Source organism: Bison bison, unplaced genomic scaffold (genome assembly GCF_000754665.1).
Source record: "Bison bison bison isolate TAMUID 2011002044 unplaced genomic scaffold, Bison_UMD1.0 scf7180017864317, whole genome shotgun sequence".
NCBI classification, from domain to species: Eukaryota; Metazoa; Chordata; class Mammalia; order Artiodactyla; family Bovidae; genus Bison; species Bison bison.
Window position 1 is genome coordinate 6,894,433 of NW_011494889.1, and position 23,269 is coordinate 6,917,701.

Here is a 23,269-nt window from a genome sequence, read left to right on the forward strand (position 1 = left end):
CCAGACCTCAGTGGAAAAGTCAAGCCTTTCCTCTACAGCCACCAATCAAGGGACAGTCCCCAAGACTAGGCTTGGGCTCCCCGGAAACCCAGGCAGAGTAATTCAGGTGTGTGCCCCACACAGGCAACGGCACCCCACTCCAGTACTCTTGCCTGGAAAATCCCATGGACGGAGGAGCCTGGTGGGCTGCAATCCATAGGGTCGCTAAGAGTCGGACACGACTGAGCGACTTCACTTTCACTTTTCACTTTCATGCATTGGAGAAGGAAATGGCAACCCACTCCAGTGTTCTTGCCTGGAGAATCCCAGGGACGGGGGAGCCTGGTGGGCTGCAATCCATAGGGTCGCACAGAGTCAGACACGACTGACGCGACTTAGCAGCAGCAGCAGCCCCACACATATTTGGGGATGAATGCAATGTTTCCCGCGAATTCAGTTACTTCAAATTTCCTTCATCTATGTCCAGATCTGTATTTTCACCTGAAGTCTTGGATGACAGAAGGCTTTCCTTAAAAGCTCCTTGAGTTACTTAATCTTTTATTTTAAATATACAGAATGTTAACAGCTATAATTTTTCCCAACTTGGACCTGTCGCTCTTCAAAGTTGACCTATACAACTCTTCTAAAATTAATCTGGGGCTTCCCTGGCAGTCCAGTAGTTAAGACTTCACTTTCCAGTGCAAGGAGTGAGGGTTCAATCCCTGCTTGGAGATCAAAGACCCCACATGCCTCATGGTTAAAAAAAATCAGAACATGAACAACAAAAGCCATATTGTAACAAATTCAATAAAGACTTTAAAAATGGTTCACATTTTTCTAAAGAACCTAAAATTTGTCTTCTAGAGCCCCCACAACCTGGCTCAGTACTTCTCAGAAACCTTCGGCATTTCTCCACATCCTTCCAGGGCCTGGACTTCTCTGGGAAGGACAGAGGACTCCAGGTTCTCTGTCTCTCGAAGCAGGTTGAGAAGCTGTGTTTCTGTCACCCCAAAGTGCCCAAGCCTTTTCCACCACCACACCATATCACGAATTCCCACCAGCCCTGATGCGCTTCTGTATTCCTGCTCCGAGGCATTTCCCGCCTGAATGGTGACATTTCCAGACTGCGGCTTCACATCACCTCAGGCTGCATTTTTCCAGCCTGCTTCTCCAGAATCTCTAATCCCTCCTGTTCCCTTCTCAGTGTTTGGTCTTTGCTGGGGTTCCCCCCACCTCACTCATGAACGTGTTTTCTTAATCATGTAATTTGAATCACTAAGAGAATGCGTGACTAGATCAGACCTCATCTGACACTCTTGCTCCCCCTCCCCCAATGCCGTGTCACCCCCTGCTCATCTTCACGTGTGGCAGCCGGCCACCCGCATCCTGCCGCCTTGCCTGTCCTGAGCCGTCTGTCTGCGATTCGGTTCCCCAGGAGCTATCCTCTGCTCATCACCTGCCCTACCTGGGTCCCAGCACAGCACCTCTCTGCTCGGACAGCACAACATCCCCACTCGACTCCCCTCCTCAGGTCAGCCCAGCGGGGCTCTGTGTGCTAAGAGTGGACAGCTCACCACACAAAGCCTGGCAGCCAGAGTGGACTAGACAAGGCAGGCTAATAAAATTAAATTCCCTTTAAAATTTTATTTTATTTATTCTATTTTGTACACATATCACTCCATTGTTTATCGGACAACTATTTAATTAGTATCTACTGTGATAGCATTTGATGAACCGCTAGGTCATACACAGGGCTTCCCATGTGGCTCAGTGGTAAAATGTGGGTTGGATCCTTGGATTGGAAAGATCCCCTAGAGAAGGAAAAGGCAACCCACTCCAGTATTCTTGCCTGTGAAATCTCATAGACATAGGAGTCTGGTGGAGTCCATGGGGTCACAAAGAGTCAGACACAACCTAGTGACTGAGTACACACCCGAGACAGTTGCGGGGGAGGGGGTTAATGGAGAGCTGAAGTGCATGGTGAATGACCATATATGAGGGGCATCATCATGGCCTCTAACCATCTGGCCCCTGGAAACATGGCAGGGAGGGGATGGTGAACACCCTAGGCTGGCATTCTGGACTTCCAGACTCTCCCAGGTGCTGCTCCCAGCTTTCTGGGTACCTCATGTGTTTGTGGTTCGAATCCCAAGAGAACCAGTACAGGTGAACGAATGGAGCGCTACAACCACGGACAAGAATAACCGAGTACTTGTATATATTGTCTCTGCGCTTGTAACTCGTTGCTCTGGCAATGACTGTTTCTCTCTCAGACTTGTGTTAATGACAGGTGGCGGGCTGACAGCCCTGACAATCAGATGCTTCTCCAAGGCCTGGCGATGCTGGAGTGAGAAGGAAGCCCAACCCTGAGACTAAGTCAGTGAAAACAATTCCGTCTTCGCTGAGTCACACACTGCTGAAATATTCTCTAGGGACCAGTGGCCACCTCCTCTCCTGCCCCTATCTTCACAAAAAGGAAAATCACAGAAATGGTTAAAACTTTTCAAACATACTGCTGCTTTGAGAGCCTGTGAATTCAGCTGGGTTTTTTCCAGTGATAACCAGATGCCCACATTTTAATTCACAATTTAATGCCTTTTGCATAGAACGGCAAAATGACAGAAAATTAGAGAAAATTGCCCTCTAATAGATTATAATATATTAATAATAACACACAATGCATCACAGAAGATGCGTGGACAGAAAGGACTGTGACAGGGAGGCCATTCTCACTGCAGAGTGAATGAAATATCCTGGCTAATTCCCAGCCACTGCTCGCCCACCTGTCTTCACAATCTCCCCCACGGGAGACAGCTCAAGTGGTCTGGTATCTGGCGCCCATCATACCTGTGATGAGAAAGGCCCTTCCAGAGTGGGCATCAGGGGGAGGTTGATCACAGAAGCACAAGCGTCATGTCCTTCCAGTCTCGTGGAAGCTGAGCCTTTCTAAACCAACTAAGCATATCACCACATCCTAATCTTGGCTAGAAGGAGCTTAGTGTCAGGTGGTGGTCACAGCGCAGCCAGCCACTCTTAGAACTGTAGGAGCTATATCACAAACACAGCATGAATTAAGGCCAGATGCTTACAGCTTACACAAAGGCATTCAGTGTTGGGGTATGCTTAGCACATCCAGGTAACTAACAGATAAAAATGAATCTAATGTACCCAGAAGACAGTCTAACAGAGTAAAATTACAGCTACTAACTCACTATCTTGGCCTACTTAATAGGGATATTTTTGAGTAAGAATAAATAAATTGAAGGATAAAAAGCAGAGGGTTGCCAGGGACCCTTAATTCAGGCAGGATCCCTTGTTTTTGTAAATGTTAGGACTGAGACCCAAAAAAGGAATAAACGGCTCCCCCATTTTGATATGCTCCAAGTGGCTCAGGGGTGAGTAAGCCCATGTCTCCTGCCCCTCGTCCAGGTGGCTCCCCCGCATGCCCTCCTAGGTAATGATAGCCCTGTCCGCAGAGCTGCACACTCGGGGTTCCCTGTCCCTCCTCACCTGTCACTCCCCCAACAGCTGGGACAGGGCCAGACAGTCCTGCTCTCTGCCACTCTCCCCTGCACACTGGCTAAGGGTTTCTTGTTGTGTCTAGGATAAGGACATTCCTCCAAACCCAGGTTAACCCACTATCATTATCTGGAAGTCACGAGTTCTTGAGGTCTGATAAACTCCATTTACCACCAAAAATATTATCTTCATAAAAGTATAAAGTACTCATTTTTTCTCCCACCGGTCTAGTATCTTAGACACCAGAATGCACACTTAATTGAAAAGATGGCTAAAACATGTTGATGTTTTGCCATCATCTTAGAAGAAAAGATATAAGAGACTAGACTCCTCCTGGATCCATGCCATGAAGCAGTTGCTTTCGACTCCACCAGGGTCCCAGAGCCCTCTGAGACCCAGGTCAAGAGTTCCTGCTGTGTCTTCCAGCCAGTGTAGACTTCTAGAGATATCGTGTAGCTAAAAGTTGGGAGGAAGGAGAGCCCAAAACACAGGGAGGAAAACAGGGCAGAAAAGAAAAGGAGCTAAAACAACACACGTGATAACCAATCAGAGGAATTCGGGCTCTGGGAAGAGAACTTGAAAAAGAGAAGAATAGATACATGTATATGTACAACTGAACCACTTTGCTGTACACGTGAAACTAACATGACACTGTTAGTCAACTCTGCTCCAGTATAAGAAGTAAATAAATAAATCCATTTAATGTTAATTCTATTTTTAATATTTTAAGTATGCCTTGGAATAAACTAACACTTTAGATAAAAAGAGTAATTTGGGCTCGCTTACATTTATTCCACATGCCTTGATCATCTGAAATGACACTACCCTATACAGGAAGGCTGTTTGATTCAAACCCTCAAACCTGTTCCACTGACATAAGGCATGGGGTGAGGTGGGGGTAGGGGAAATAAAATAGGAAACCTCAACCAGAAATGGAATCACCATAAAGCTAAAGGCAGCCTCAGCTTTGGAGTCCTCAGTTGCAGGGTCCCTTCTGGGTCTTGGGGGTGGTGGGTCTAGCAATGTCTGCCCAAGGTCAACTGTATTTATTCTTTCTCTTTGTTTTTTTCTGGTTTAATTAAACAATAAGTGACATATATTATTATGTAAATTGAAGGTATAGAAACATAATGATTGGATACATGCATACCCTGCAAAATATTTTCGAGTATTAGGTTAGGGAACACTGCATTCTTGTTCTTTAAGAAGGTCGCCTAAATCATATAAGGCTCGTCGTCATTGCTGTTGTTGTGTCTCCAACTCGTGTCCAACTCTACAGCCCCCTGGACTGTAGCCTCCCAGGCTCTTCTATCCATGGGATTTTTTTAGGCAAGAATACTTGAGTGAGTTGCCATTTCCTTCTCCAGGGGATCTTTCTGACCCAGGGATCGAACCCATATCTCCTGCTTGACAGGAGCCACTTGGGAAGACAGGTGTCACAAAACTTAGTTCTGCCCCTGGTCCCCACATTGCTGTGACCGTCACAATCTTAACTTCTTCAGACTATGAAGAGTGAGAAGAGAAAGCAGAGAAGTTAAGGATTTAAAGAAAACTGTAAGAGAGAAAGCAGAAAAGGCAATGGCAACCCACTCCAGTACTCTTGCCTGGAAAATCCCATGGACGGAGGGGCCTGGTAGGCTGCAGTCCACAGGTCGCTAGGAGTCGGATACGACTGAGCGACTTCACTTTCACTTTTCACTTTCATGCATTGGAGAAGGAAATGGCAACCCACTCCAGTGTTCTTGCAACTTAGCAGCAGCAGCAGCAGTAAGAGAGAAAGAAGTTGAGAGACGGATGTGAATGGGAGAAGGATTCCTACTGATCACTTGGCCTTTTGGGGCCTGATCATGTACCTGTAAAGGGGGTGTTGATATTAATATTAGTATCAATATAATAAATAGATGGACTTATTGATATTAATATAGATGGATTTTTCTAACAATGGATATAATTCTTAGGGACAGAGAAATGCTTGCTAGATGTATATAACCCACAAGATTGTTCTGAATTAGTTTCTGGAGAAACGTGCACCACGGAAGGCCCACACACTCCTTCCTCCCAGCTGCCTCTCCTATGCCAAGCCCACAGCAGAAGCCTTGGCACACGTGCAGACCTCCTTGGCCTCTTTGCAAAAGTCAACATTTCTGAGCATTCTGAGGCCACAGGAATTGAAAAAGAAAATGGTTCAGAACCTGTGCTCGGCTGCCCTGGAATAAATCCAACAGCCGTTAGAAATTGAGTCTCTGGGCTGAGGACAGGATAACTACCTTGGTGAGAAGAAGAAAAGGCTGTTTCATTGAACATGTGAAGGAGAGTAACACATTTACCACAGTCCAGAAATTCTATTTACTAAGTAGCCCTAAATAACTCACCTACTAAATCATGTTCTTGATATTTCAGTTGGAATATTATAACAGCTTATTTTCTCTCTAAACAGAACACCTCTGTGACAACAAAAAATGAAGTCAGGAGATGAACTGTTACTGCTTGATGACTTTTATTTACATTTGAAATATATCCGTTAGGTTGACGGTGACTATTCAAAATTTGCATCCTACAAAGAGCCCATCTTACTTTGGGAGAATTTATACACACTCAGGTCTTGTTAGGTATTTCTCATCTTTATGGAGACACACTCTTTGGGGTGGTGGTGGGTGAGAAGGAGTCTGTGTTCCTGCCCATCTCTGCATCAAATCCAGTTTACCATGCACTTTGATTTCATTTTCACCATCTCCCCTGCTTTTCTCTCCATTTAATGATAAAGCAAGGGAGCAGCAACTGAGACAGGGGTTTCCAAGTAGCCCTCAGAGGAGTAAGAAGTCATGATCAAGCCTGCCATGGCAGCTCTGGTTGGAAAGTCTCCATCACAACCTGTAGCCAACAGCGAGCCCTGGGTTCAACTGAAGCTCCTATTTCTAGAATCTGAAGTCTGGATGAAATGGACTCTTAAGCTTGTCTATACAATTTCCTGGGCTGAAGGCAAAGTGGCATTCCATGGAAAAGCCTTTATTTAAGCTCACATCAACAAACGAGCCAGCTCATAGTTAAAATGATACTTTTCCCCTCCACTGGACTGCAGGGTCTTCCCCCTAAATTGGAATGCCTTCCAATAAGATTCTTGATTCTGTCGTTTTAAAACATAAATATTTCAGGAATCTATACATATCATGGTGATACCTAAAGTGCAGAGATATATAAATCAGGAGATGGGTGTGATTAACTTACGTAATTCTGATTTTTTTTTAAATGTCCTTTCCTTAGCTGGATAATAAAGTCAACCAATTTGTCATTTAGTCAACAGAACCATATAGGAGAACTTTCAGCTCTTTCCAGCTTTTAATATATTTCTTATTCAGTTCAGTTCATTTCAGTTGGTCAGTCATATCTGACTCTTTGCTATCCCATGGACTGCAGCATGCCAGGCTTCCCTGTCCTTCACCATCTCCTGAAGATTGCTCAAATTCATGTCCATCAAGTCAGTGATGCCATCCAACTATCTCATCCTCTGTCATCTCCTTCTCCTCCTGCCTTCAATCTTTCCCATCATCAGGGTCTTTGCTAATGAGTCAGCTCTTTGCATCAGGTGGCCAAAGAATTGGAGCTTCAGCTTCAGCATCAGCCCCTCCAATGAATATTCAGGACTGATTTCTTTTAGGATTGACTGATTTGATCTCCTTGCAGTCCATCTTATTAAACATCTATTCTATGTCAGGTACTCGGCTAAGTGATGTGGATTCAAAGATAAACCATGAAGTGGTCCCATCCCATTGTCTACAAAAACATACATAAACATCTAAATAACATACATGGTAGGTTGAACTATATGAAACTGCCATTTTTGTGGTCAAAACGTTAAACAATGGCAATTTCATATGGTTCAACTTAATATATATAAAAACCGCTATGGGTTTACTAATGAGGAAGTGATTAAGCTGGTATTGTGTGAGGGGGTGGGCAATAGTCAGCACTTTCCTTTAGGAACACCGTATCTTGGATCCTTCTCTTGCGTTAATAAGCCTGCGAGATCACAGCGATGATGTATCTGAGGCACGACTAGCCCACGGTAGGTAACTCAAGAGACTGCACACTTCAAACACTGTGCAGCACTCCAAACAGGAGACATCTCAAGTCAAGGGAGACAGACAAGTGACCTGGGCACTGAGCTAAGGAGAAACGTGGAGACAGAAAGGAATAAACCCCAACCAAGAGCACCCAGCCCCATTCCACCTCCCACAGCCTCTGCCGCCTCGCCATGTGGAGAACTTCTCTCTGCAGGTCTCAGGGATTTCTCTATGACCTTTGTGAACCCCATGTGAAACACTATCACTGTTTATTGCTTCCACTGAAAGAATTCTTTTTCACCCAGTTAGTACACCTCAAAGTTCTGTAAGAACAGGACTGTGCGTCTTGAAGATCAGATTCCTAAACAATGCATCTTGAATTCTTTTCAGCAACTCCATCCACCATATGGGACTTATCTCAAGTCTGAAAATATGCTTTCCGTCAGCCCAAACTGCATGGTGTTGAGACCAATTCCATCTACACTGTCTGCTTCCCACCTTAGCTTGGTCCTTGAGGACAAGCAGTAGGAACTTAGTAAAGGCTTTTTGAGTGAATGAATGAATAAATGGCTAGATGGATTGATTAACAAATTCACAACTACACGAAAAAGTGGTACCTTAGAGAGTAGGAGTCTTTTAGAGCCTTTCTTAAATAACAGATTTAAGCCGTTCTTTCAGGTTGATTGAAAGACACCATCCCAAACAGAACCTTCCTTGGGAATGGGGAATCTCATTCAACATGCAAATTTTATGGCTCAGTGAAAGACACTGTTCGGTCTCTGCATCAAGAAAGACCTTTTTCAAAAGGCTGATCTTCTTGATTTTGGTTAATGATTTTCTTGAAAGTTTTCCACACTTGTTCACAATTTGTTACAAAAGCACTTAAAATTGTGACTTCTGTCTCCACTGAAGATCTCTTCCCTTGATTTTAAAATCATGATAATTGTATCAAGTTTCAGGAAGCATAACCTTTCTCAATCACAGGTATAAAATGAACGCAAAAAATCCCTCTTCAGAGAGATTGTTGGGAGAATCAAATGGCGTAATGCCTGTAAAAGAACTTTGAAAAACTATAAACTACAGGACACATATATAGTGTAAAGCTACACATACACACACATATAGATACACACACACATATATGTATTGAACACATATATGTATTGAACATTAATAGTGTATGTGTACATATAGGGCAAGACATAGATATATATGCCATATAAAATAAATATTAATGGTAAGATGCTTTTAATCGGGATACCTATATAACAGCTCAAAGTTGCATACTGCCAGAATGAAACTCTCAAAATGTGTTACTTCGTTCGTCCCAAATCAGGGCCAAGTATTGCTAGGACTATTCTCCTTTTACAGACCTGGCAAGGGAGATCAAAAGAAATTAAGCGACTTGCCCGGGCTCACCCAAATATGATGTCAATAAGGGATTTAGGAGCAAATTGGAGAAATTTTGACCCACAAGCTAGAACTGTTTTCTACTAGACTATGCTGCCACCTAACTGACAAGGTTAAAAACACCCATATTTATTACACCAGCACTTTGAAGAGTGCATTAGCCATCAATGTATCCATGGCTATCTGATCCTTAGCTATCTTATCCTTGGTTATCTTTTTAATAAGGAACTCTATCTTTGTTAAAAAACAAGAAGACTTTTTAAATATTTGGGGACCTTCACCATTTTGTCACTCTAAAAATTGTCAACAACGACCACCCAAGCAACAGAGAACCCACAATAATTAAGAATGCCAAGCAAATGCAGAAGAAGTTACTTAGCGCATTCCTAGTTCCTCTCTCCACTATAAGGTGACTTCACAATGTAGTCTCTTCCATCAACCAATGCTCGTATTCAGTCCCGTCAAACAAAACAGACAAAAACATGAGTTTGATCTGCCTCCAGTTGAACCTGATTTTTTCCTGGGTTTGGGGGTGAGAGGGAAATGAGATCTAAACTTACTGTCTTGGTTCTCCTCACAACCCAGTGGTTCCCTGTGGGCCCCAAAGGTTTCCAGGAATTAAAAATGAGTCCCAACATAAGTCACTGATTTCTGTGAGGATCAAATCCAATTTGCGGCTTCCTCAAATCCTGTTGAGGAAGCCCCAACAGTCAGAGCTTCTGTGCTAAAAGGCTGGACTAACTGGCACAGTTTCTCCTGTAGAGCTCTCTCTTTCTGGGGCACTGGCCAATCACAGCTAAAGTCATCAGCATCTCAGATGGAAACAGACGTGGCTTTCACTTTCTGTTCTACTGTCTTCACTTCAGCAAGCCTCTTCCTCTTTCAATGCCCCAGTTTTCTCAATGGCTATAGTAAAATTCTCATAAAACAGGTTTATGAGAGAGTAGATCACAGGTAGGATATACTATATTTTGCTGATTTTCCCCAATGGAGCAAAATTCTTGATATACACAAACAGCCTTGTTGCTGTTTGTGAAAGTCACTAAGTCCATGTCCAACTCTGCAACCCCATGCACACCAAGCTCCTCTGTTCTTCAATATCTCCTGGAGTTTACTCAAATTCACATGACAGTTAGGTTTGTCATATTAAGCAAGGACATCTTGACCAAGACATAAATCTATTGACCATATGCCAACCAGTGGTAAGAAACAGCAAAGGAGATGGTGGTGGTGGGGAAAGTATATATACATTTTCATGAAAACAATGTAACTCAAATAGAAAGAAAGAGTAAACTCTTCGTATTCTTCTTGACTACGCTAAAGCCTTTGATTGTGTGGATTGCAACAAACTGGAAAATTCTGAAAGAGATGGAAATACCAGACTACCTTACCTGCCTCCTGAGAAACCTGTATGCAGATCAAGAAGCAACAGTTAGAACTGGACATGGAACAACAGACTGGTTCCAAATTGGGAAAGGAGTATGTCAAGGCTATGTATTGTCACCCTGCTTATTTAACTTCTATGCAGAGTACATCATGAGAAACGCTGGACTGGAAGAAACACAAGCTGGAATTGAGATTGCCGGGAGAAATATCAATAACCTCAAATATGCAGATGATACCACCCTTATGGAAGACAGCAAAGAGGAACTAAAGAGCCTCTTGATGAAGGTGAAACAAGAGAGTGAAGAAGCTGGCTTGAAACTCAACACTCAAAAAACTAAGATCATGGCATCCGGTCCCATCACTTCATGGCAAATAGATGGGGAAAGAATGGAAACAGTGACAGACTTTATTTTCTTGGGCTCCAAAATCACTGCAGATGGTGACTGCAGCCATGAAATTAAAAGACGCTTACTTGCTCCTTGGAAGAAAAGCTATGACAAACCTAGATAGCATATTAAAAAGCAGAGACATTACTTTGCCAACAAAGGTCCATAAAGTCAAAACTATGGTTTTTCCAGTAGTCATGAACAGATGTGAGAGTTGGACCATAAAGAAGGCTGAGCACCGAAGAACTGATGCTTTTGAACTGTGGTGTTGGAGAAGACTCTTGAGAGTCCCTTGGACTGCAAGGAGATCCAACCAGTCCATCCTAAAGGAAATCAGTCCTGAATGTTCATTGGAAGGACTGATGCTGAAGCTCCAGTACTTTGGCCACCTGATGCAAAGAACTGACTCATTTGAAAAGACCCTGATGCTAGGAAAGACTGAAGGCAGGAAGAGAAGGGGATGACAGAGTATGAACTGGTCAGATGGCATCACCGACTCGATGGACGTGAGTTTGAGCAAGCTCCGGGAGATGGTGAAGGAGAGGGAAGCGTGGCGTGCTGCAGTCCATGGGGTCGCAGAGTTGGACACGACTTGGTGACTGAACAACAAAAATTATTGTTGATATAAAGAAAGAGGAGGCACATATTATATGATTCCAACTATGTAACATTCTGGAAAAGACAAACCTTGGAGATAGTTAAAAGATCTGCTGGTTGCTGGGAGTGAGCGAGGAATAGGGCTGAATAAACAGCCCAGGGAATTTTTAGGGCAGTGGAACCCTTAACCTGTATGGTCCAGAATGGTGGATACCTGTTGTTACACATTTGTCAAAACTCATAGAATGTATAACACAAAGGGTGAACCCTAATGTAATCTATGAAATTTAGCTAATAATGTATCAATCTTTTAAAATATTTTTTCCATGATCATCTGTCACAGGATATTGAGTATATACATTAGAAGCTTGTTTATCCATTCTAAATGTAATACAACATTCTTTTGTCTCATTTTAAGGTGGCATTATTACTATATTCAGAAAAAGTTTGCCTATATTCGGGAAATAGAAGTAAGAGACGTGAAAAAAAAAAGATGTATCAATACTGGCTCATCAGTTATAACAAGTGCACCACACTGATGCAAGATGTTAATAATAAGATAAACTAGGGGTGAGGGTATGGGAACCCTCTGTACTTCTTGCTCACTCTTTTTTTAAATCCAAAACTGCTTTTAAAAAAAAAAGTCTATTAATTTTTTTAAAAGGTAGTGGAGGGATTCAGGGTTCCAGCCTGCCTATCTCTGGCCCTAAGCACTAATACACGGCAGTGTGTATGTTACATTACTGCTCTGAGCCTCCAGCTTCTCCTCTGGGACAAAGAATAACAAAGGCTGATCTACCTCACAGAGCTGACCATCATATCATAGTCAAATACAGTAATATAAGTAAAAGCCTTTGTGAACAGTAAAATCCTGAATAAATGTCACTTCATTACTATGGAAAGTTCTCAGACTGGTAGGAACAAATATATTCTCTGAAGTGTTCATAGACAGAATGATAACACTTGCTCTTTTCTTGCTCTTAAATCATTCCCACTTGACGGATCCACACCTAAGGGGCAACAGAAAAATATCATGGACTTATATGAGTCTAAACCTCAAAACGTTTCCACGTACACATTTCTCAAAGTCACTGGCTGTACTTCATGTACAATCTCTTCTTCTCCAACCCGTCTTCAGCGATGGGCTAGAGACGCCATCAGTAGTGAACCACAGTAATAAAGTTATTCACAAAAATCCTGAAAAATAACCATCAACTCTAACCAGAGTTCATCCCCAGGAATTGGTGGACACACGTTTTTAGGAAGGACAGAGATCGGGAGAGATGCACACAAGAAGACAAAGCTCAGACATCATGAAATGTTCCATAATACCAATATGGGAAAACATTCTATCAGTGTTTTCTTTTGATTTAAGAAAAAGCATAGCAATTATTTTGCCAAGCACGGAGGATGTAATAATGAAGTAACCTCAACAATAATTTTTAAAAATCACTTTATGCCAAGTCGTTTTCACGGCTGTTTGTCAGGCCTGGCACACGGCCAGCGACAGGAGACTTTCTGAAGAATGCTGAGCAAGAAGTGGCCCCGCAAAATGCCACACTGTCACCCGCTCTTCAGCAGGCTGTTATTTATACTAAGCGGTGACAGCTGAGAAAAGCCTCAGAAGTCAGAAAGTCCAGCCCGAGGACAGAGGTCTCAGAAGTCTGAGCACATGAGTGACCTGGATCTGGACATGTTATTATACAGCCCTGTGACCTTCGCTCAGCTTGTGTCTGGCTCTCTGTTGTTTACAGCCAGACAGCTATAACTTCAAGGAAAAGAATATCCATAGCTATACTGAATTAATCCCTTTGGGTCTATGTAGCAGAGTGATTACATCAAACTCAAAACCATAGGCATCCTGCCAGTTTGCCCCATCTTAGCTAAGAGCCCTCATGATCTCCAGATACTTCCCACCAGCTTTTTTTCCTCCTTGTTGCTGCCCTCCCAGCCCACTCCCCTTTCTCAATGCCTATTTGTAGACTTTCACAGAGCTCTTATTCCTTGCAGAGAAGAGTATGGTTCTGCCAGATCTTTTCACCTTAGAAGGAGAGCTTCATCTTCTCCTTGAATCTCCTGGCACCTCAGAATGCATTTTTCTACAAAAGAATTACTGCAGACTCAGTTTTGTGTTCCTCTCTCTCTCTCCACCACTGCCAAAATCCCCCAGCTTTTTCTTCCAGTGTATACTTCAAGAACCTTAGATTTTTCCTCGAGGCTAAAGATGCTTCTTAACCAGAGGATAAAGATATATAAAAGTCACTATAAATCTCCAGAAGAATCATGATCCACATATCCCCATGTTCTTCCTATTTAGAAAAGTATCCTTCTTTTCTGGGAATAAAATGGAATGGTTTTGTTTTGGATTTTTTGTTTTTGTTTGGTTTGATTTGGGGAGAATTGGTCTCAAATAGTAAACGCTGTCCTTATTATTGGCCAACACTTTTTCTCTTCACCTTGTTTTGTTGATTTGCCTATGTTGATCTAATCTGGCCATGTGGAATCTCAGGGATGAGATTTACCAGCAGGGAGAGGAAATAAGTTACACACAGCTGATGGAGTTTTCAGAACCACCTTTCTCCCTTGAGATGTAATGTGTATACCAGTTCCCCAAACTCATGTTTGCTGTTTTCTGCCTTAGCCCTGTGATCTTAGCCAGTCATAGCAAAGTCTCTGCTGGGAAAGGTCAGCATCCAGAAGTGACACTGCTCAGCTCTGGGGCAATTCCAGCACTGTTCTGTTACCCACAGCTCAGGAATCAGGCAGACCCTAGTGGGCAAGCCCACCTGTCAGACTACATCCCCCCCCACCGCCACCAGCCCCGGGGTAAAGAGGGCCCCTTGGAGAAGCAATGGGAGTAGTCAAGCCCCCAGAGAGATACTCAGACTGGTGCTCACAGAATTCTCTCCTTCCAGAAGCTTCCTCTCCCTTCATCTTGCTGAAACTAAGTGGAATTCACACCTGTATTTGCCAGCCATTCATTGTATTGCCTTTTTTGCCCGATCAGTGACAAGTGTTGATATTGGTTAATTGATTTGTCTTGTCTTTCAGGGCCCTGTCTCTTGTGTGTACCTAATAAATATTTGCTGATCTGACCCAGAGTTAAATCTTAATATGCTTGAGGGTCTCCTCATTCTTATCTCAGAATTCTTAGCCCTTGTGACAGAGGCAATATAAACGAAGAAGGAAAACAACAGATTTAGAAAAGACCCTGATGCTGTGGAAGACTGAAGGCAGGAGGAGAAGGGGATGACAGAGGATGAGATGGTTGGATGGTATCATCGACTCAATGGACATGAGTCTGAGCAAACGCTGGGAGATGGTGAAGGACAAGGAAGACCTGGCATGCTGCAGTCCATGGGGTTGCAAAGAGTCGGACATGACTTAGTGACTGAAAAACAAGTACTTCTCAATCAGTCGACCTCTGAGAGAGGCCTGGCGGGGGTCTAACCCAGAAATCAGGTGTAGTGGAAGTTTTATCTTAGAGGCACTAACTTGCTTAAATATATTAAATTCCCACTATCCCCATACTGTTCAAGGTCATTGAAGACAGAAAGATAAAACTTCGTGGCCATTCTACTTTCACAAAGTTCCCCTGTTTTACTTTTTTTCTATTCATCTGAAAACTTCCCAGTTACTGAAAACTTCCCAGCCTTTCTGGCAAGAAAGGCTGACATTCTCAGTATCTGAGCCCCATGCCTTCCCAGCGCACCTTCCCCGGGCAGTCCCTTGGCCCAGCACCATGGTCTGGGGGAGCTCCAGGGAGGTGCCCAGAAACCTGCAGAGAGGATCCCACCCCTGGGCATTTAAGGAAACCAAACCCCTTTCTGCTGGTCATCATCACAGCCCCGTGGGCTACAGCTCTCCAGGTACCCTCACCACCACCCCTTCAGGGTCCTCACTCAAAATCCAAGCACAGGCCCATCCCCTTCCTTTTGGAGTTACTTCATTCCCCAAGGTGATGTTTAGGTGATTAGGCTGTTTTTCTCAGCAGTGCCCAAAACAAACGACCTCCCTTCTAGCTCCAGCCTCAAGCTTAGCATAAACAGATCAATCAACCCTGAGGGAAAGCAACAACCCCTGAAAACCCACAGACAATGAGCCCCCTGGCCTGCCAGACAAGGAAAATGTAAGGGCTGTCAGGCCCCCTTAGTGTTGCTATGGGTTAGGTAGAATTTTAGAATTTCTAGAGCTGGAAGGGATCTTAGTTCAATTTCTTCCTTCTACAGACAAGAAAATTAAGCTTAGCATTTAAGATCTTTTCATTGTATAAAACTGGATACAGTATGCCCTTTTTAAAGCAGGTTTCTAGATTTATTTTCCTCTCGTTGGACAAGGAGAACACAAAACAAAATGGCAGCAAAATCCCAGTCTGGGAGTACAGCAACTCCAAATTACCCCTGGACCGCTGAAACCATACATCACCTCCGAGGAACAGATCCAATATGCACTCCTGACTGGGGGCATCCATCACCCGGCCCCCAGGAGCCCCTCCACCGTGGCTGGACTATCTTAAAGGAAACGTGCTGGAAGCATGAGAAAGGCAGATTACCTGGTTTGCTTGACCATGATAATAGAGGTCCTTGGGCTAGTATGTGCCTGTCCAAAGCCCCATGGAAATCACACTTTTACTCATACTTAAGCATTTTGTATCAAACGCAGCGATTATATCAAATCAAGGTCAGGAAATTGGCCATGCCGGCCAATACAAACACTGCTGGGTGGGGTTATGTGTGTCTAGATATTTTTAAGGGGATGAGAGGAGACAAACAAATTGTTCCTTAGTAAATGCAGGGGTAGGAAATAGTTTAAAACTTTTTTAAAGCAAATTCTATTAGAGGAAAAAAAGAAGAGATTAATCATGGTTCAAAAAAAATTTTGGAAACCACCAAGCTGGGTTTTCATCTTGGGAGAAAAGGTGCAGAATGTTTCTACTGAGTCAAAATGAATCTCGTTTCGGGAATAATTTTCCTAAGTAAGAAGCAGCCAGGGAACCACAATGTACTCAGCTTCAGCAAACTTTCTTGCAGTGTAATCACACACTAGCCTGGGAATATACAATGGGCTGTCGTCTCGTTAGGTGACATTATACTGAAGTCTATAGTCATGTTTAGAGTACTCATTTACTATAGATTGGTATTCTATTTGAACTTATGGAATCAGTGATATACATTACAATGGGAATCAAATTTTTATTGTGATCGATAAAAATTTACCATTGCAACTCTTTTTCAGTGTATAGTTCAGTGGATTAAGTATTCACATTGTTGTGCCACTGACGCCCCATCCATATCCAAAATGCTTTCATCGTTCCAAAATGAAACTCCAAACCCATTAAATAATAACTCACTCACTCTCCCCCTCCTCCCAACCCCTGGCCATCACCATTCTGCTTTCTGTCATATGGACCTGACTACTCTAGGGACCTCATTATAAGTATCATCATACAATAATTGTCCTTTAAACAATAACTCTAGTGGGAATTGCAGTCAACTAATTCAGACACCTAATGACACTTTACCAATACTCATGTATTATTCCACAAATTTAAACCTTGTAGGGAAAATAGAGGATGATTTAATATTAGAAATATAAGATATTTCTACCACTTTTAAATCAACCCTGAATATTCATTGGAAAGACTGATGCTGAAGCTGAAGCTCCAATATTTTGGCCACCTGGTGCGAAGAGCCAATTCATTGGAAAAGACCCTGATGTTGGGAAAATTGAAGGCAGGAGGATAAGGGGAGGACAGAGGATGAGATGGTTGGATGGCATCATCGACTCAATGGACATGAGTTTGAGCAAACTCAGGGAGATGGTGAAGGACACTCAAGCCTGGTGTGTTACAGTCCATGGGGTCACAAAGAGTCAGACATGACTTAGCAACTGAACCACCACCACCACTTTTAAGAAAAAATGGTAGAATATAAGGCAAATCAAGGCTACCATACAAATGTACACTGACCCCAAGAGTGGGCAAAGCTCAAAAGTGACCATCTTGACTACAGCTTACCATCACAGCCAATGGAGAACAGCATGAGATCCAGAGACTTTAGTGAAGTCTCATTCATTCACTCACATGTCTATTCATTTGTTTATTTAACAAATACACTGTCGATTGCTTCCATGCAATAGCTAAGCTCAGTGCTGAGGATAAACCCTAAAGGGCAAGTGCTGCCATCAGTCCCACCGTCTGACCCCAAGGGGTTTGCCATCTAGTTGAGGACTTGGATAAGTGAGTAGGATACTACATTACAAAGGCCCACTGGCTGAACAGAGGGGCTGACAGAGCATATAGGAAGGGGTTTAACCCAGGCAGGAGACGACTGGCCTGAAAACATGAGTAAGAGTAGGAGGGGCCGGGAGGAAGTACTGCTAGGCAGTGGGAACAGCTTGTGTCCAGACCAGGAGGAAAAGAGAGGAAGCTCACTGGGCAGAGCTGAAGAGAGTTCCATAATCCTGGATCTGGTACGAGTATGTGAGTGCAGGAGCTCAGTCGTGTCTGACTCTTTGCAACTGTAGGACTCCATACAGACTCCATCAGACTCCGCTGTCCATGATATTTTCTTGGCAAGAATACTGAAGTAGGTTGTCATTTCCTACTCCAAAGTATCTTCTCGACCCAGGGATCGAAACTGAGTCTCCCGTGTCCCCTGCATCCCAGGCAAATTTTTTACCACTGAGCCACTGGGGAAGCCTGGATATGGTATGAGATGCGGTGAAAAATGAGACTGGAGAAGGTGTCAGGGGCCAAATCAGGATGGGACTTAGTTGTGTTAGGAGTTTTAACTGTTTCCTCAGGACAAGGGTCAGGGGTGCGGGGGTGGGGGGGAAATCACTGAAGGATTAATTAGGAAAATGGTGTTTATAAAACAGAAATCACCATCCTTGAACCATATCACAGATGTTTAGGAGAGGTTGCATGGTTTATATGTGCTAAATAGCTCTCAAATACTTGGATGTCCCTTCAAAGTAATTCCCAGTACTATGAACACTTTCCTCGTGATCTGTGACATGGGTGTTTGTCCAAAGAGGTCCTGCTCTACAGGACAGGCCTTTCGGCCTGTGGATGGAGTGGTGGTTATTGCTGGTGGTCACCAGTATTGGTGGCTTTCCTCGCCTTCCAGGACACACAGAAGACAAAGTTTCCCAACCTCTGCGCAGTTGAGCAGGGTCATGCAACTGGCATTAAATTTTGTTACTTTTGGGCTGAAGCATCTAAAAGTCAACTTGCAATTCTTCCGTCCCCCTTTTTCTGCCTCAGTGCGCCCCTGAAGCTTCATGGTGACATGGGAGTCGTGAGATTAAAACAATTTGGAGAAGTGGAGGGCAACTGTCCCAGAGAGTCACCTGGACCCACAGAGGACTTTGTATAAACAAGTTAAACCACTGGAATTTTGTCTTACCACAGCTTAACTTAGCTTATCCTGACTAATGCAGGTGGAGTACAATATAAACCCATCTTAATCCCATACTCCATTCTTCTATAAATACTTTATCACTGTTACTATCTGAGACAGCCTGGTGGGGTGAAAGGGCATTAAGATTGTTGCCAGAAGAACTGGGTTCTAGTATGGATGCAACCCATCAGTCTCAAGAACTTGGGCAAATCTCATAAGTGCTCAGAGGCCACTTTCTTCTATAAAAGGGGGAGCTATACTTGCTACAACTTGAAGAGTTGGCATAGAGTTTAAAATTAAAAGGGAATATATATGTGAAAATGCCGTCTAAGATACACCTTAGTGTGCTCTTTTTCTTACAACTGCTAACGATAGTGTCCTAGGGGAAAAGGAGAGGAATGAATTAGAAAATTTTTAATCTCCCCTCCTCCCCCACTCAAAAAAAAGTGGGGTGGGGGCAAAAGATTCCTGTATTCATGTAGATTAAAAAAAATCTCATTTTGTGGCTCGAATAATTTCAGGGTTTTGAAAGCTCATGTGAAAGTTGATTATCACATGCAGCCTCAGATAATTTCCCCAGAGAGCTAAACAAATTAAAATATATTTTTTAACTCCAACAAGCTGACACAGACCATCAGTTGTATCCTTGGTACAAGTTTCATCCTGTAGTTTTAATCAGAACCTGGTGTCTAAGCAATATTTACCTGGTGGGAAGGAAGGATGCAAAAGGGATAAGCCAGGAAGTGGTTAATCAGCCGGGTCCTCCCATCCCAGCACCCGTTATATCTGCAGACAGCCATCTCCAAACTGGAGGCAGACCTGGTCGTACAGATACAGGCTGGGCTCTTCACAGCTTGAACAAGTTGTTTTCCCACTCACCCACCTAACCAGCCCAACCCACCATCCCAGGAGACCCTCAATCTGCCACACTTATAACCTTAGCCCAACCCAGCCTGGCTGATCCTACCAGGGGTGATGCAGATGGAGCAGGTAAGGCTAACTCCCCTGAAATGGTTTTCAGTCTGTTCGGGAAATGACTAAAGGATGAGCAGCCCAGGCATCAGCAGCAGCTTTACGGAGCACAGACTGTATGTGAGTGGCTCAGACCCAGCCACCGTGCTGGGGTTCTCTGGCCCTGCACAGAGCTCCACTCCTTCTGAGCTGAAGTTAGGATCATGGGAAATGGACAATCAAAAAGGAAAAAGCAGGCAGTGAGAACAACTCCCATATAGGGAGAAGCTGGTCTGAAGGTTGGTGGATCCAGGAAGACCCAATGTTTCACTTCCAGTCTGAAGGCAGAAAAGAAAAAAAAAAAAAAAGAGGTCTGAGAGCAAAGACAGTTGAGCAAAGACCCTCACAGGATGGTCAGCCTTTTCGTTCTGTTCAGGCTTTCAACTGATTGAACAAGGCCTGCCTACACTGGGAATAGCATCTGCTTTACTAGGTCAATGGATACAAATGCTAATCTCACCTAAAACCACCCTCATAGACACATCAGGATAATGTTTGACCAAATATCTGGGCGCCTGTGGCTCGACAAGTTGACATACGAAATGAACCATCTCCATGCCACTGGCAGCATTATCAGCACGGACAACCCTTGGTTCCAGGCATTTCTGATGCACACTGGCCATTCTGACCCCCAGCTGTGCTCCCCACGTGTGGTATACACCACTCCAGAGCACTGCAGTACTCTTCTACAATGTTTTAGTCAGTCCCCCTCACCACTCCATCAAGAGTGAGCACCACATCCTTAAGGAAATGGCTTTTGGGCATCTGTGCTACAAACAGATATTCTTCTTTGGGCCACTGGTTTGCCTTTATCTTCACGGCCTCAAATTGGGTTACTGATCACTTTACCTGCCTTCACTGTCTATGGAGAAGCTTGTGACCAGGTGTGTGGATCACTTCTAGAGAAAACTTCACCCATGTGCTGATCTTACCTTAGGGCTGAACTTATTATTCCCACCCTCATCTTCCCTTCATCTCCATTTCCCCACTCCCTTTTTTTGTTCTATTGCATGTAGTTTAAAAGGACATCTCAAGGGCTCCCCTGGTGACTCAGTGGTAAAGAATCTGCCTGCAATGCAGGAGACCCCGGTTCAATTCCTGGGTCGGGAAGATCCCCCGGAGAAGGGATAGGCAACACACTCCAGTATTAATGGGCTTCCCTGGTGGCTCAGGCAGTAAAGAATCCACCTGCAATGCGAAGACCTGGTTTGATCCCCAGGCTGGGAAGATCTCCTGGAGGAGGGCATGGCAACCCACTCCAGTATACTTGCCTGGAGAATTCCAAGTACAGCCCATGGGGTCGCACACAACTGAGCGATAGGCAGCACAGCACAGCCATGCCCGCCACCAGGGGATCTTCCTGACTCAGGGATTGAACCCACATCTCATGTCTCCTGCATTGGTAGGTGGGTTCTTTACCACTACTGCCACCTGGGAAGGCCAACGAAGCCTGTATATCACAACTATTAAGCTTGTGCTCTGGAGCCCAGGAGCCGCAACTCCTGAGCTCGTGTGCTGCAACTGCGCAAGCCTGCGGTTCTCTAGAGCCTGTGCTCTGCAACAAGAGAAGCCTTCGTGCCACAGCTAGAGAGTAGCCCCCGCTAGCCACAACTAGAGAAAAAGCCTGCACAGCAACGAAGACCCGGTGCAGCCAGAAACAAATAAATAAATCCACATTAAAAAAAAAAAAAGGACATCTCAGGTTCTCAAGTTTATTTCTGAATGGGGCAGGCATACAAAGGTATACATTCCCATCTAGGTTATTTTATTTCCCTCTCTCCAGGACTTAACGCCTTGCCATTTTCTCCAAAATGACTACTAAATCAGACTGCTCTGCATTTTGACAGTCTGTTAAATGCACCATACCTGCCATATCCAAAATGCCCCAGCTGTCACCTAACTTCCACATTTCAAAGACAAGACCACGTTGCCTTTTCTTTACTCTTCCCAGAATTCTAGGAATGTGGTGATAAGAGTCACAGTTATAAAGTGTCCTCCCCTTACCCAGGGGCTGATTTAAACTGACTCAGGGAAAACTCTCATTTAACGGGCTCGAAGGTGGACTTTGAATATTGCAGATAACAGTTTGGGCCTCAAAAAGTTAACAATTCACATCAAAGTTGGGCTGAAAGATTAACCAGTTAAAGATCCTGGGAGAAGATACTAATTACTTCTGAAGAGGGAGAAGGAAAGTGGGATTGGGGAGGGGAAGAAAAGATTCAATGAGCTGTCTTCGAAATGTCTTTCATCAAAAGGAAAAAAATCCAAAGCCAATATGGCAAAAAGCTAGCATTTGTTAAACATGAGTGTTAGGTTGGTTTGTTGCATCACTCCCTGCGCATTTCTGTATATTTGAAATATTTCTAAGCTGATAAATATATTTGCATAAAGAATTCTGTTTTAAAATAAAGATCCCTAAAGAAAAGGAGCTTTCAGCCAAACCTGAATGGATCTCAGGGGCTTATCCCCCGGGGCCAGAAGTCTCTGGGGCCCCCTCATTAGCAAGAGCTGAGGACAGAGAACACTAATTTACTTACCAGATCACAATTCCTTCTTGCTGAAATGGATTGAAGTGTTTTCACAGAGCTGCTGGCATCCTATTCCCTCTTTGTCATGATCGCGCACACGAGACAGTTTTGTTTACAACTATGAAACGCTGCCAGTCTCTCCAGTGACAACTGTACCCAGAAAGAGTGCATTACCTCATCTGACAAACTAAGTCAGACGATAAAGCCGCTTCAGAGTGCCGCCAAAAGTTAATTGACACTAATTTGAATAGTTACCAGGGTTACAGATAGTAATAATACCCTGCACAGTTAGAGTTTTAAGAGTTTCCAAAAATGTCTTCATACACTTGATCTCTCATTGTTCTTCAAAGACCCTTGTGAAAGAGGTAGGTAAAGAGAGTGTCATATCCAGGGTCACTTCTAATAATTCCATAATCCATTCATTCCATCAAGTGATAAACATTTATTACATACCAGCCAGACAAGACTAGGGGCCAGTCACTAACATGAACAGGCACACTCTCTGGTCTTAAAGAGCTCTCCATCAGATGTAGATAATAAGACAAATACAGAAATAAATACAACCTGAGGGAGACTATGCCGAGGGCTGCAGGAGAGGGGTGATGGAATATCTATCTAGAAGAAGACACATCCAATTTGACGAAGGATGACATTTGATTAATGTGTAAGGTTTGCAAATGTATAGATGAAGAAAAATGTACCATATAAATTAAAGACTTTGAAAGGCAAGCCTTGGAGTTTGAACTTCATTTAGAAGGCAATGGATAAATTTTTTTCCTACATTTTTCAAACAGCTTTAATTGATACAATTCAAACACTACACACCTCACCCATTTAAAGAATAAAATTCTGAGGTTTCAATGTTTACAGGGTTGTCTACACATTACCAAGTTGAAAACACTTTCAACTTCCTAAAAGAAACTCCATACCTTTAGTTGTCACTCCCTCCTCAGCCCCTGGTAACCACTGATCTACTAAATTTCTCTTCA

At 43.6% G+C, this 23,269-nt stretch overlaps 1 protein-coding gene across 1 annotated transcript in view; it reads right to left on the reverse strand.

Moving 5' to 3' along the window:
* KIF26B (kinesin family member 26B) overlaps positions 1 to 22,451 on the reverse strand; it is a 382,899-nt gene extending 360,448 nt beyond the window's left edge. The window contains exons 1-2 of the mRNA XM_010852942.1: positions 22,437 to 22,451; positions 22,290 to 22,349 (exon numbers count right to left, since the gene is read on the reverse strand). Of these exons, the coding sequence (XP_010851244.1) occupies positions 22,290 to 22,349; positions 22,437 to 22,451 (75 nt within the window). The remainder of the gene's footprint in view (positions 1 to 22,289; positions 22,350 to 22,436) is intronic.
* Positions 22,452 to 23,269: the final 818 nt, after the last annotated feature.